At 39.9% G+C, this 14,565-nt stretch overlaps 2 protein-coding genes across 4 annotated transcripts in view; one reads left to right on the top strand and one right to left on the bottom strand.

Moving 5' to 3' along the window:
- The window catches only part of LOC310732633 (uncharacterized protein), a gene marked incomplete at its 5' end in the record, with an annotated part of 202,419 nt that overhangs the window by 117,009 nt on the left and 70,845 nt on the right, over nt 1–14,565 (top strand). The gene's annotated exons all lie outside the window — the stretch shown is intronic.
- kti12 (KTI12 chromatin associated homolog) overlaps nt 1–14,565 on the bottom strand; it is a 418,740-nt gene that overhangs the window by 397,006 nt on the left and 7,169 nt on the right. For 2 of the 3 annotated variants that reach the window (XM_083552727.1, XM_083552726.1), the window contains 7 exons: nt 13,897–13,948; nt 13,734–13,786; nt 13,533–13,588; nt 13,344–13,423; nt 13,034–13,193; nt 4,303–4,365; nt 4,094–4,162 (listed from right to left, as the gene is read on the bottom strand). In XM_083552727.1, the coding sequence (XP_083408853.1) occupies nt 4,094–4,162; nt 4,303–4,365; nt 13,034–13,193; nt 13,344–13,423; nt 13,533–13,588; nt 13,734–13,786; nt 13,897–13,948 (533 nt within the window). Of the gene's footprint in view, nt 1–3,690; nt 4,163–4,302; nt 4,366–13,033; nt 13,194–13,343; nt 13,424–13,532; nt 13,589–13,733; nt 13,787–13,896; nt 13,949–14,565 lie in introns of all 3 variants that reach the window. The other variant, XR_014535440.1, reaches the window with a different exon arrangement.

Here is a 14,565-nt window from a genome sequence, read left to right as displayed (position 1 = left end):
TAACATATGGCAAGCTACTTAGATGAAATGAAGCAATACAGACTGTGAAACAATCATTGTGTTATAAATGCAGATATAGGAAAAAAGCATTTTCCTCTATGTGCATTACATATTTATTTGGCAGCGGTTAAGAAAGGAATTTGGCTTCTTTTTGCTTCGAAGGAAGTAGGTTTTTGCCTAATTTTCTCTGGTTGGCAGTTTAAGTGACAAGGCAGGAATTGGAGGAGGAAAATCCTCCAAAGATGTTTTAAAAATTGCATATTATCCCGGCTAAATGTAACTTTTAACTGCCACTTTCGTAGCGCAAAATGTAAGTTCCTGCCAAAGACGCAGAGGCATGAAATCAGACCTTTCTGAACCGCTCTCACAAAATTCAAAACTTCAAGCATTGAAAAAACTAGAAAAACAGCATGTGCAATGCCAAAAGGTATTGTAATCTGCATACTTTTCAGTTTGCTTGGGAGCATAAAAACTGGACTCTGGAACAATGAAAGGTCATATGGTCTGATAAGTCCAGATTTACCCTGTTCCAGAGGTTTGGGCGCATCAGGTTAAGAAGAGAGGTGGATGAACTGATGCGTCCATCATGCCTAATGCCTACCGTACAAGCCTGTGGGGGGCAATAGGATGATCTGGGGTTGCCACAGTGGGTCAGATTAAGGTTTTCCTAGTTCACCTTATGGCCCATCAGAGGGAGGTCGCGCGCTGGACTGACCAATCGGTGGCCGCTCTGCAGGACGCTTTGGATGATGCAGACTGGGGCATGTTTCGGCGCAGCTCTGATGACGTCAACATGTTTACAGAAGTGGTTGTGGGATTCATCGGGAAACATTCATAGCGGATGATACGGTGCAAAAAAACACCAGCAGAAAGTTTCTCAACCAGAAGCCGTGGGTGGATAAAACCATCCGCGATGCTCTGAGATCCCGCTCTACAACACGGGGCTCATCACTGGGGATATGAAGGAGTACAAGGCTGCGTCTTACAGTGTTCACAGAGCGGTGAAGGATGCAAAGCAGAGCTACGGGAGGAAACTAGAGTCACAGTTCCAACAAGGTGGCACTAGGAATCTGTGGCAGGGACTAAGAACAATAACGGACTATAGAACACCATCTTCTAGAATGGTGAATGCGGACACTTCTCTGGCAGACGAGCTAAACACCTTTTACGCTCGTTTCGAGGCTGCTAGGAAGATTGTGAAGGACCTCAGCCATCCCAACAATGGACTCTTTTCTTTGTTGCGTTCAGGGACCGCTTCCGCTCCCTGAAAGCAAACAGAGAGAACGAGGAAGAGCTTCTTCCCGCAGGCTATTCGGAGTTTAAACCAGGAGACACCCAGGATCTAAAAAAAACTGGCCCACTCTCTGCATCATCAGACCCTTTTTTCCCTGCTCATATCTCACTTTTCGTGCTACGACACTTAAGACACTGGACTCGCACAGCACAATGCACTTTACATATTATATTTTTATACCACACCATACCGCACACGGACACTTTATGGACAATCAAAAACCATGCTTAAATTGTTTACTGTTGTTTACTGTTTAACAAACTGTAAAATGCTTATGGCTCACTGCCATAAGCATTTTTTGTGTGTGTGTGTGTGTGTGTGTGTGTGTGCAATATATATATATATATATATATATATATATATATATATATATATATATATATATATATATACACACACACACACACACACACACACACACACACACACACACACACACACACACATAGACAGACAGTGAGGAAAATAAGTATTTGAACACCCTGCTATTTTGCAAGTTCTCCCACTTAGAAATTATGGAGGGGTCTGAAATTTTCAACGTAGGTGCATGTCCACTGTGAGAAACATAATCTAAAAAAAAAAATCCAGAAATCACAATCTAGGATTTTTTAACTATTTATTTGTATGATACAGCTGCAAATAAGTATTTGAACACATGAGAAAGTCAATGTTAATATTTGGTACAGTAGCCTTTGTTTGTTTACAGAGGTCAAACGTTTCCTGTAATTTTTGGCCCACTCCTCCACACAGATCTTCTCTAGATCAGTCAGGTTTCTGGCCTGTCGCTGAGAAACACGGAGTTTGAGCTCCCTCCAAAGATTCTCTATTGGGTTTAGGTCTGGAGACTGGCTAGGCCATGCCAGAACATTGATATGCTTCTTACAGAGCCACTCCTTGGTTATCCATGCTGTGTGCTTCGGGTCATTGTCATGTTGGAAGACCCAGCCTCGACCCATCTTCAATGCTCTAACTGAGGGAAGGAGTATAAAATCTCGCAATACATGGCCCCGGTCATCCTCTCCTTAATACAGTGCAGTCGCCCTGTCCCATGTGCAGAAAAACACCCCCAAAGCATGATGCTACCACCCCCATGCTTCACAGTAGGGATGGTGTTCTTGGGATGGTACTCATCGTTCTTCTTCCTCCAAACACGTTTAGGGGAATTATGACCCAAAAGTTCTATTTTGGTCTCATCTGACCACAAGACTTTCTCCCATGACTCCTCTGGATCATCCAAATGGTCATTGGCAAACTTAAGACGTGCCTGGACATGTGCTGGTTTAAGCAGGGGAACCTTCCGTGCCATGCATGATTTCAAACCATGACGTCTTAGTGTATTATCAACAGTAACCTTGGAAACGGTGGTCCCAGCTCTTTTCAGGTCATTAACCAGCTCCTCTAGTGTAGTTCTGGGCTGATTTCTCGCCTTCCTTAGGATCATTGAGACCCCACAAGGTGAGTTCTTGCATGGAGCCCCAGTCCGAGGGAGATTGACAGTCATGTTTAGCTTCTTCCATTTTCTAATGATTGCTCCAACAGTGGACCTTTTTCACCAAGCTGCTTGGCAATTTCCCCGTATCCCTTTCCAGCCTTGTGGAGGTGTACAATTTTGTCTCTAGTGTCTTTGGACAGCTCTTTGGTCTTGGCCATGTTAGTAGTTGGATTCTTACTGATTGTATGGGGTGGACAGGTGTCTTTATGCAGCTAACGACCTCAAACAGGTGCATCTAATTTAGGATAATAAATGTAGTGGAGGTGGACATTTTAAAGGCAGACTAACAGGTCTTTGAGGGTCAGAATTCTAGCTGATAGACAGGTGTTCAAATACTTATTTGCAGCTGTATCATACAAATTAATAGTTTAAAAATCATATATTGTGATTTCTGGATTTTTTTTTTTTTAGATTATGTCTCTCACAGTGGACATGCACCTACGATGACAATTTCAGACCCCTCCATGATTTCTAAGTGGGAGAACTTGCAAAATAGCAGGGTGTTCAAATACTTATTTTCCTCAATGTATATAGCTTTATATGTTCTTATTTTTATATAGTTTTTATACTTTATTTATCTGCCTTCTTTTTCTTTGTTTTATTTTTTCACCCCATTTTATTCCCTAATGCCGGACAGTCGTAAAAAGCATTTTACTGCATGTCGTACCCTGTATGTACGTGTATGTGACAAATAAATTTTGATTTGATACACAGCAGTTTAGTGGGAATCCTATGAGTTCTCTGGATTGTGTGTGGGGAACTCTTAAGTTTACTATTAAGCATAGTCAAGAGTTAGTTTTTACAATTTGATTTCACTAAGATTTTGTCCCAACCAAATTTCTTCTTTAAGGAAATGCTTTACCACTATCCTTACAGGTTTGAATAATGTGTTACAGTTATTAACCCAATTTTAGTAGTTACAGCAATCTTCTTAGTTTTCTTTGCTTCAGGCAAGTCAATAATTTGACCCTTCTGAAAGAGAGTACCATCTATTATTATTACCGGATATGTCTTATGACATGGTTGCTTAAGAAATGAGAAAGAACTCACTGCATCAGTTAGTGTTAAATATGTTGTTACCAGATGTAAGAATTATTTACTATAATTATTATCCAATAGAAGGCCCCGACCTATCTGCTTACTGAAAACTTGCTGGTTATTTATTTTTTTGTGTACAAGATGACAATTCTGTCATCATTATGTCAGTACTTCATTGTGTATTATTGTAAATATTAAATTGGTTGGATTAGAACAGTGATATAAACTGTAATAATGTGATTTAACACAATCAGGGATGCAAAGGATATTCTTTCGGTAGTTCCTGGAATTGCAATTACATCCCCAGGAATGCTGGTCTTCTGCAAGTCAAAAACAGCCTAAGAGAAAAAGTGAGAGTCTAAGAGATAGTCGCACATAATGTGAAACTAAATGTATTAGTATATCCGGTGGAACAAAATAGAAATAAAACTACAAATTGTAAGGCCTAAATACTATAAGCTAAAATTGAAATCTTTACCATCAAGACATCTTGAGTAACTCTGTCCAGCTCATATAAAAAGTTGACAGATGATAGTGGTTGCTGGGGGGGGAAAAAAATAATTGATCATATATACACAGTTTTGTTTTTGAACTGTCAAGTGCAAAAGTAGTAATTTCACTTTGCCTGATAAATATTAATTCCCCAAATGTATCCTTTGGGTGAAATACCTAGCTAAGTGCTAGCTACTGTATATTGCAGGATTGAAAACATCTACAAAAACAACCCAGCCATTAGGGGGGCACAAGCCAGTGTACTCTTAGTGCCGGTCCCAAGCCCGGGTAAATGGGGAGGGTTGCGTTAGGAAGGGCATCCAGCGTAAAACATGTGCCAAATCAAATATGCGGATCACAAATGAGAATTTCATACCGGATCGGTCGAGGCCCGGGTTAACAACGACCGCCACAGGTATCGTTAGCCGACAGGGTACCAGTGGAAATTGGGCTACTGTTGGCCGAAGGAGGAGAAGGAGAGGAGGAAGGCGTCTACAGAGACGGCAGGAAAAGGAGCAGTGTAGGAGAGTAGAGGTTCGGGTTGGTACTTTAAATGTTGGTACTATGACGGGTAAAGGGAGAGAGATAGCTGATATGATGGAGAGGAGAAAGGTAGATGTGTTGTGTGTTCAGGAGACCAAGTGGAAAGGGAGTAAGGCCAGGAACATTGGAGGTGGGTTTAAACTGTTTTATCATGGTGTGGATGGGAAGAGAAATGGTGTAGGGGTGATTCTGAAGGAAGCGTACAGTAAGAGTGTAGTGGAGGTGAAGAGAGTTTCTGATAGGGTGATGATCGTGAAGGTGGAGGTTAAAGGGATGATGATAAATGTCATCAGTGCCTATGCTCCACAAGTTGGCTGTGAGATGGAGGAGAAGGAAAGATTCTGGAGTGAATTAGATGAAGTGGTAGATGGTGTACCTAGGAAAAAATGATTGGTGATTGGGGCAGACTTTAATGGGCATGTAGGTGAAGGGAACAGAGGTGATGGGTAGGTATGGTTTTAAGGAGAGGAATGTGGAAGGGCAGATGGTGGTAGATTTTGCTAAAAGGATGGAAATGGCAGTGGTGAACACGTATTTTAAGAAGAAGGAGGATCATAGGGTGACGTATAAGAGTGGAGGAAGGTGCACACAGGTGGATTATCTTCTGTGTAGGAGATGCAACCTGAAGGAGATTGGAGACTAAGGTGTTGGCGGGGGACAGTGTAGATAGACAGCATCGGATGGTGGTCTGTAGGATGGTTTTGGAGGCGAAGAAGAAGAGGAGGAAAGTAAGATTTGAAAGAAGAATAAGATGGTGGAAACTAAAGGAGGAAGAGTGTAGTGTGAGGTTCAGGGAAGAGGTCAGACAGGGGCTTGGTGGTGGTGAAGAGGTGCCGGATGATTGGGCAACTACTGCAGGAGTGATGAGGGAGGCAGCTAGAAAAGTACTTGGTGTGACATCTGGAAATAGAAAGCAAGACAAGGAGACGTGGTGGTGGAATGAGGAAGTGCAGGAGAGCATTAGGGGAAAGAGATTGGCAAAACAGAAGTGGGATCGACAGAGTGATGAGAAAAGTAGGCAGGAGTACAAGGAGATGCGGCAGCAGGTTAAAAGGGATGTGGCGAAAGCCAAGGAAAAGGCATATGAGGAACTGTATAAGAGGTTGGACACTAAGGAAGGAGAAAAGGATTTATACCGATTGGCCAAGCAGAGGGACCGAGCTGGGAAGGATGTACTGCAAGTTAGAGCAATAAAGGATGGAGAGGGAAATGTGTTGACTAGTGAGGAGAGTGTGTTGAGAAGATGGAGGGAGTATTTTGAGCAGCTGATGAATGAGGAAAATCAGAGAGAGAGAAGGTTGGAGGATGTGGAGTTGGTGAAGCAGGATGTAGATAGGATTAGTAAGGAGGAAGTGAGAGCATGAAGAATGGAAAGTCGGTTGGACCAGATGACATACCGGTAGAAGCGTGGAGATGTTTAGGAGAGATGGCAGTGGAGTTTTTAACCAGATTGTTTAACAGGATTCTGGAAGGGGAGAGGATGCCTGAGGAATGGAGAAGGAGTGTGCTGGTACCGATCTTTAAGCATAAGGGAGATGTGCAAACCTGCAGTAACTACAGGGGAATTAAGTTGATCAGTCACACCATGAAGTTATGGGAAAGAGTAGTGGAAGCCAGGCTGAGAGAAGAGGTGACCATCTGTGAGCAACAGTATGGTTTCATGCCGAGGAAGAGCACCACAGATGCCTTATTTGCTTTGAGGATGTTGATGGAGAAGTATAGAGAAGGACAGAAGGAGCTGCATTGTGTATTTGTGGATTTAGAGAAAGCGTACGACAGGGTGCCGAGAGAGGAGTTGTGGTATTGTATGAGGAAGTCAGGTGTGTCAGAGAATTATTTGAGGGTGGTGCAGGACATGTATGAGGACAGTGTGACGGCAGTAAAGTGTGCAGTAGGTACGACAGACTGGTTCAGGGTGAAGGTTGGACTACATCAAGGATCGGCCCTGAGCCCTTTCCTGTTTGCAGTGGTGATGGACAGGTTGACTGACGAGGTCAGACAGGAGTCTCCCTGGACTATGATGTTTGCAGATGATATTGTGATTTGTGGTGAGAGTAGAGAGCAGGTTGAGAAGAGCCTGGAGAGGTGGAGATATGCGCTGGAGAGAAGGGGAATGAAAGTCAGTAGGAGTAAGACAGAGTACATGTGTGTGAATGAGAGGGAGGGCAGTGGAGTGATGCGGTTGCAGGGTGAAGAGGTGAAGAAGGTGGAGGAGTTCAGGTACCTGGGGTCAACAGTGCAAAGTAATGGAGAGTGTGTTAGAGAAGTAAAGAAAAGAGTGCAGGCAGGGTGGAGTGGGTGGAGAAGAGTGACAGGAGTGATTTGTGATAGAAGAGTATCTGCAAGAATGAAAGGGAAAGTTTATAGGACTGTGGTGAGACCTGCGATGTTGTATGGTTTAGAGACAGTGGCATTGAGTAAAAGACAGGAGGTGGAGCTGGAGGTAGCAGAGCTGAAGATGTTGAGGTTTTCGTTGGGAGTGACGAGGATGGACAAGATTAGAAATTAGTTTATTAGAGGGATAGCACATGTAGGATGTTGTGGTGACAAGGTGAGAGAGGCGAGATTGAGATGGTTTGGACATGTGCAGAGAAGGGACATGAATTATATTGGTAGAAAAATGCTGAAGATGGAGCCACCAGGTAGGAGGAAAAGAGGAAGGCCAAGGAGGAGGTTCATGGATGTGGTGAGGGAAGACATGCAGGTAGTTGGTGTAAAAGAGGCAGATATAGAGGACAGGGTGGTATGGAGACGGATGATCCGCTGTGGCGACCCCTAATGGGAGCAGCCGAAAGAAGAAGAAGAAGAAGAAAACATCTACAAAAACATGACTGTGATGAAAGAGATCAGAGTGTCAAAGTTGCTGCCATATTAGGCTTAAGCATCTTTAAGAAGTGACAAAAAAGTAGATGCTATAAAAAGCTGCTATTATTTGTTTTAAGTTAATTTTAAATAAAAGTTAATGAACTAAAAATAGTAGTCATTTAATTAAAACTTTTATGTTTAACAAACCTATCGCTAAATTATAAACCATGCATCATTATTAAAGCTAATTTTACTACCAAAGATTTTTGTAACCAGAACACAAAAAAAATATACAATCATCCCTGTTTAGGATAAAAACAATCAGGGAAAACAAACCAAACCCCATCATGTCAGTGTTCTCTATTGGTAACAATTTTAACATTTTTATTTATAACTATGAGTATGAACCATCAGGTTTAAGCTGATGAAGAGGAAGCTTTGTTTATTTACATAAAAAGCCAAATCAAATATTTTTTTTTTGCATATGCCAGCTTGTTAAAGCTGGGGTCAGCCATGTTACACCACCGCTGTATCAGAAAGGGTTAAGGGCCTTGCTAAAGGCTCCAATAATGACACCTTAAACCCCCACCCTATCAGTAACACAGACAATTCGCCATCAAATTTGAGAAAGCACATACAGGTAATATAAAAGTTTTTATTGTTATATCTTTCTTGTCATGAGCCATTTTGATGTTTAAAGTTTTTTTCCCTACAATTTTGTTTGTCGTTTATATAAGGGATGCTGCCACATGTTGCTATTCTTTTTAAAATACACATGTTTTTAATTTTCTTAATTTCTGTAGTGTGCAGCTGTCATTTGAAATCTGAGGTTTAGTCAGATAGTTTCTATATGATGTAGAAGGTAAAGTATAAATTATAAACTTCCTATTTGAACTTCAATACAAAGCAGAGGATAACTCACCTTAAATTTGTCATTAGACATACATATACATACACACATACATACACACACACATACATTATATATACATATATATACATATATACACACACACACACACACACACACACACACACACACACAAATGTATTGGGACACCTGACCTTTCCTGCTATATGTGGTTCTTTTCCAAACTGTTAAAACAAATCTGGAGGCACTCAATTGTTCAAGATGTGCTATAATTAAATTTTGCATTCACTTGAACTTGGAAACCCAAACCTGTTCCAGCATGGCAATGCCCCTTGCTTTGGAGAGGAAGATCATGAGTGGCCTGCTATAGAGCTCTGATCTCATCCCTACTGAACACCTTTGGGATGAATTGGAATGCTGACTGCACCCCAGGTCTCCTCACTTACATCAGTACCTGCCTTTCATAACACCCTTGTGGCTGATGAACACAAATATATTAATAAGAACTCTCCAAAAATCTAGACCAAATTAGGCGAATTAGGACAAAATGTTGAATTTAATGCTCAAAAATTACATATATTACTAATGACCAGGTGACCCAATACTTTTAGAAATATAGTATATACACTGGTGATCAAAATTAGAGAACAATGTTTAAACAATTGAACAATTCTGAAATAATGTCATCTTCACTGCTCAACAGTTAAAGGAGTTTTTGTCCTGTCTATACCATGCTACCAGAACACTTTTTCCACAAATTAACTAAGGCATTTCCAAAAAAAACCCCCATTATTTTGCAGAAAACACACTGATCAAAATTAGAGAACAATGACTAGCATGGAAAAAGATTACAACAAAATTTTCTGAAGGTTACAACAGTCAGCAATTAGTAGGAAGTGTACAGGCCTCTGCTCTGAATGACTTCAGCACATCTGCGGCCACAGGACAGCACTAGTCTCTCATACTGCTCTGGTGTGATTTTGGTCCACTCTTCTTCCAGTCTCCTCCACAGTTCGGTGACTGTAGTGGGTTTTTTGGCCATAACTTTGTCGCCAAGGATTTTCCAGAGGTTCTCTATTGGGTTGAGATTAGCACTCTGGGCAGGCCATGTCATTATTTTATTGTTTTCAGTTTCAAGGTGGGCTGATTGGGTGATGAACGCAGGGAAGGAACTATATGTTGTTGAAGAAGTTTCTGATAAACATTTGCATTAACTCTGTCACACCATGACACTTCCTCCTCCACTTTTCACTGACATCAGTACACACCTTGGGTTCAGCCTTTCTCCAGTTTGTCATTGAACATAATGTTTCCTATCAGACCCAAATAAATTTAAATTTAACTTTTAGCTTTCATCACTGAAGTGAACTTTGGACCAGTTCTCCTCTGTCCACACAACATGCTCCTCAGCAAAGCTTAGTCTAGCCTTTTGATTCTTTCTGCTAATGAGAGGTTTGGTCACTGCAGGGTGGGCTTTCAGTCTAAATGCTCTTAAACGTCGAGACACTGTATGACGAGACAGATCCTTACCCTGTTCAGCGCTGAACTGGTGAGCAATTCCAGCTGCAGTGTGGAAACGATTGCCAATTGAGATCCTCTGCAGTATCCTGTCCTCTCTTGTATTTGTCTTCCGTGGACGTCCAGCCTTCTTGGCGGACTTGAATGAGTTTGTGATGTTGTAAAGATTCAATATTCTTGAAATCACAGATTTGGAACGACCAACTTGTCTTGCTATGGCTGATAGGGTCATCCCGTTGGCCTTCATCTGGACAAACTGCTGCCGGATGCTTTTAGTCACTTTAGAACGACCCACCATCTTGCAGAGTCAGTGAAACTGGAAGTTAGGCTGCCAGTTAAATAGGGGTTGACAGATAATCAAGGAAATTAGCACCAGGTACCAAATTAACACCATTAACTGGGAGGTATCTGAAAGTGTTCTCTAATTTTGATAAGTGTGTTTTCTGGAAAAGAATGTTTTTTTTTCTTTTTTTTTTTCGGAAAAGCCTTAGTTATTTTATGGAAAAGGTGTTCTGGTAGCATGGTATAGACAGGACAAAAACTCCTTCAACTGTTGAGCAGTGAAGATGACATTATTTCAGAATTGTTCAATTGTTTATAAATTTTTCTCAAATTTTGATCGCCAGTGTATGTGTGTGTGTGTATAATATATATATATATATATACACGTATACGTATACATTATATATACAGTGAGGAAAATAAGTATTTGAACACCCTGCTATTTTGCAAGTTCTCCCACTTAGAAATCATGGAGGGGTCTGAAATTGTCATCGTAGGTGCATGTCCACTGTGAGAGACATAATCTAAAAAAAAAAAATCCAGAAATCACAATATATGATTTTTAAACTATTAATTTGTATGATACAGCTGCAAATAAGTATTTGAACACCTGTCTATCAGCTAGAATTCTGACCCTCAAAGACCTGTTAGTCTGCCTTTAAAATGTCCACCTCCACTACATTTATTATCCTAAATTAGATGCACCTGTTTGAGGTCGTTAGCTGCATAAAGACACCTGTCCACCCCATACAATCAGTAAGAATCCAACTACTAACATGGCCAAGACCAAAGAGCTGTCCAAAGACACTAGAGACAAAATTGTACACCTCCACAAGGCTGGAAAGGGATACGGGGAAATTGCCAAGCAGCTTGGTGAAAAAGGTCCACTGTTGGAGCAATCATTAGAAAATGGAAGAAGCTAAACATGACTGTCAATCTCCCTCAGACTGGGGCTCCATGCGAGATCTCACCTCGTGGGGTCTCAATGATCCTAAGGAAGGTGAGAAATCAGCCCAGAACTACACGGGAGGAGTTGGTCAATGACCTGAAAAGAGCTGGGACAATAATTTCCAAGTTTACTGGAATATTGGTAATACACTAAGACGTCATGGTTTGAAATCATGCATGGCACGGAAGGTTCCCCTGCTTAAACCAGCACATGTCCAGGCACGTCTTAAGTTTGCCAATGACCATTTGGATGATCCAGAGGAGTCATGAGAGAAAGTCATGTGGTCAGATGAGACCAAAATAGAACTTTTGGGTCATAATTCCACTAAACGTGTTTGGAGGAAGAAGAATGATGAGTCCCAAGAACACCATCCCTACTGTGAAGCACGGGGGTGGTATCATCATGCTTTGGGGGTGTTTTTCTGCACATGGGACAGGGCGACTGCACTGTATTAAGGAGAGGATGACCGGGGCCATGTTTTGCGAGATTTTGGGGAACAACCTCCTTCCCTCAGTTAGAGCATTGAAAATGGGTCGAGGCTGGGTCTTCCAACATGACAATGACCCGAAGCACACAGCCAGGATAACCAAGGAGTGGCTCTGTAAGAAGCATATCAAGGTTCTAGCATGGCCTAGCCAGTCTCCAGACCTAAACCCAATAGAGAATCTTTGGAGGGAGCTCAAACTCCGTGTTTCTCAGCGACAGGCCAGAAACCTGACTGAACTAGAGAAGATCTGTGTGGAGGAGTGGGTCAAAATCCCTCCTGCAGTGTGTGCAAACCTGGTGAAAAACTACAGGAAACGTTTGACCTCTGTAATCGCAAACAAAGACTACTGTACCAAATATTAACATTGACTTTCTCAGGTGTTCCAATACTTATTTGCAGCTGTATCATACAAATAAATAGGTAAAAAAAAATCATATATTGTGATTTCTGGATTTTTTTTTTTTTTTTAGATTATGTCTCAAAATAGCAGGGTGTTCAAATACTTATTTTCCTCACTGTTATATATATATATATATATATATATATATATATATTTTTTTTTTATGTCATCTTAGTCTTTTCTCTGCTTGTATATTATATGGTGGTTGTTCAGCCTGGAGTTTTTTATTAATACATTGATATAATATGAGGTCCAGTTACCATCGTGACACTAAAACAGGTAGTAGTAACAGCTAATTTCTACTTAAGTACATGTCAAATCCCCAACTTCTTTACTTTAACTCGAGTAAAAAAAAGTGTAGTCACAACTTTAACTGGAGTCTTTTAAAACATGAGTATCTGTACTTCTACTTAAGTAAACAATGTGTATACTTTTGCCACCTCTGGTAATTAGTTAAATAAGAATGATTAATTCAAATCATAAGCACTATATTGCTGGTAAGTACCTTTCATTTCATTTTATGTATAAACAGACTCAAGTATTTACAATGCCCTCCAAAAATATTGTCACACATGGTAAGTATGAGCAAAGAACCATTTGATCTGTGTGTATTTTTATGATTTTCTTTGGCAAAATTATTGGGACCACTGGGAATTCATAAGAACATACTGCATGAAAAAGAGGATAGGTGCTGTCAATGTCGCTCTAAAAATACTTTATAGTTCACCTGGATGACTAGAAACAGGAAGTTGTTTGAACCATGACTTTCTGTTTCATAGAGATATAAATAAGAGTTACCAGAGTGAAGAGCAGTGTATATCCATATATTAAAGTCTATAAGAAAAAGTAAGAACTTTCTTACACTTTGTGTAGACTGGTTAGGAGGTGGCACTTTTCTTTTCAAAATAGCATCAGAAATGGCTTCAAATGGAAGTCTGTCCCCTTTCTGAACAGTAAAGAGAGGACTATCCCACCTATTTCTTGAATCGGGGGCTTCAAATCTCAGAATTAGAGCATCCATACTATAAAAGGAAAAGAAAATCTATAATTTAACTGAACAATGGCACTTGTAAAAAATTATAGCTGAACTATTCTGCACAAAGAGAATACACAAAGAATATGTGTTTTTAAATCTTAAACAATGATTGAAAAACTGGTAAATATGCACTTGCATTTCCTGGGAATATCGATAATTTGCTTCTCTTTCCTTGTTCCACTCTGCACTCAGTGCAGCAGATGTCAAACAGTAGACCTGAATAACAATGTACATACAAAACATTAAACCTAAACATTATAACGAGTTTAGAAATGTAAAGCTCTTGATTGTTTTGAACAAGGTTTTATATCATGATTGCACATACCAAACAGTGTGGTGTCTGTACATGCTTTATGAGACAAAAGAGTTCATATCTGTAACCTAGAAAAATAATTGAACTAATTAAAAGAGCCAGAAAAGTTTCTTTTTTAAAAGAAATATAATATCAACAATACCTTTTTCCAAAGTTCTTTCAAAAACACCATAGAAAGTTACTTAAACTTTTGAGAATACATATATAATTCACCTTTAATGTAATTCATTGAATCCAGAATTACAATATCATCTTTGTTGATTTTCCTGTTTCAAAGGGAAAATTGCATCTATGATTCAAAACATGTCAATGAAAGAATTGTTTGCAAAAGCCACTTTTATAAATAATGAGTTGTGCATCAATGTAACAAACTCACCTTTCGACTTCAGACCGCAAAGAACCTCTCATATTTTTCTCCCTCTGTGAGTCTGTGGTAAAATAAAATCTTTTTAGAACACACCAAACATATGCATAGGGGTTTTCAAAAGAATAAATGCACAGATGAGAATACCCATCTGTTAATGCTAACTTAACTTATAGTCCCAGAACATGTGTTGTACACCTTTGTTCACAGTAGGAGATAAAATTAACCCTTAACTACTAACTAATAGTGTAATTTAACCAGAGCAATCAAACAGTTATGCTGCAGGCATTTAAAATTGTTTTTAACCTTGAACAGTAGAAATTTCATACGCTATTTGTTACATGACAGAATTGTTAAAAAACATACAAGTTTTTATAATATAACTATTGAATATTACATTATTCTGAGACAACAAAATACAGTTATGGTTACAGACAACTGGTAGGATTAACTGGTCCATGGAACCAAATTTATTCAATAACTTTAAGTAAGCAACTATGTGTCATATCAGTAAAGTGGATATACCTGTAGCTAACAAATGAGTTTTATGGCATCTGTTTGGGTACCACGAGGCTTTTAGTACAACAATGACATTGTCTAAAATGTTAACACCAATCTTCCAGTACACACTTAAGTTTTACTGTTCGAAAGTATTATTTTAGCGCTAAATTAGTATCCTGT

The sequence above is a fragment of the Silurus aristotelis genome (genome assembly GCF_946808225.1).
Source record: "Silurus aristotelis genome assembly, chromosome: 10".
NCBI classification, from domain to species: Eukaryota; Metazoa; Chordata; class Actinopteri; order Siluriformes; family Siluridae; genus Silurus; species Silurus aristotelis.
The sequence above is the reverse complement of the archived record's forward strand: the minus strand, read 5'-3'. Positions and strand labels throughout refer to the sequence as shown.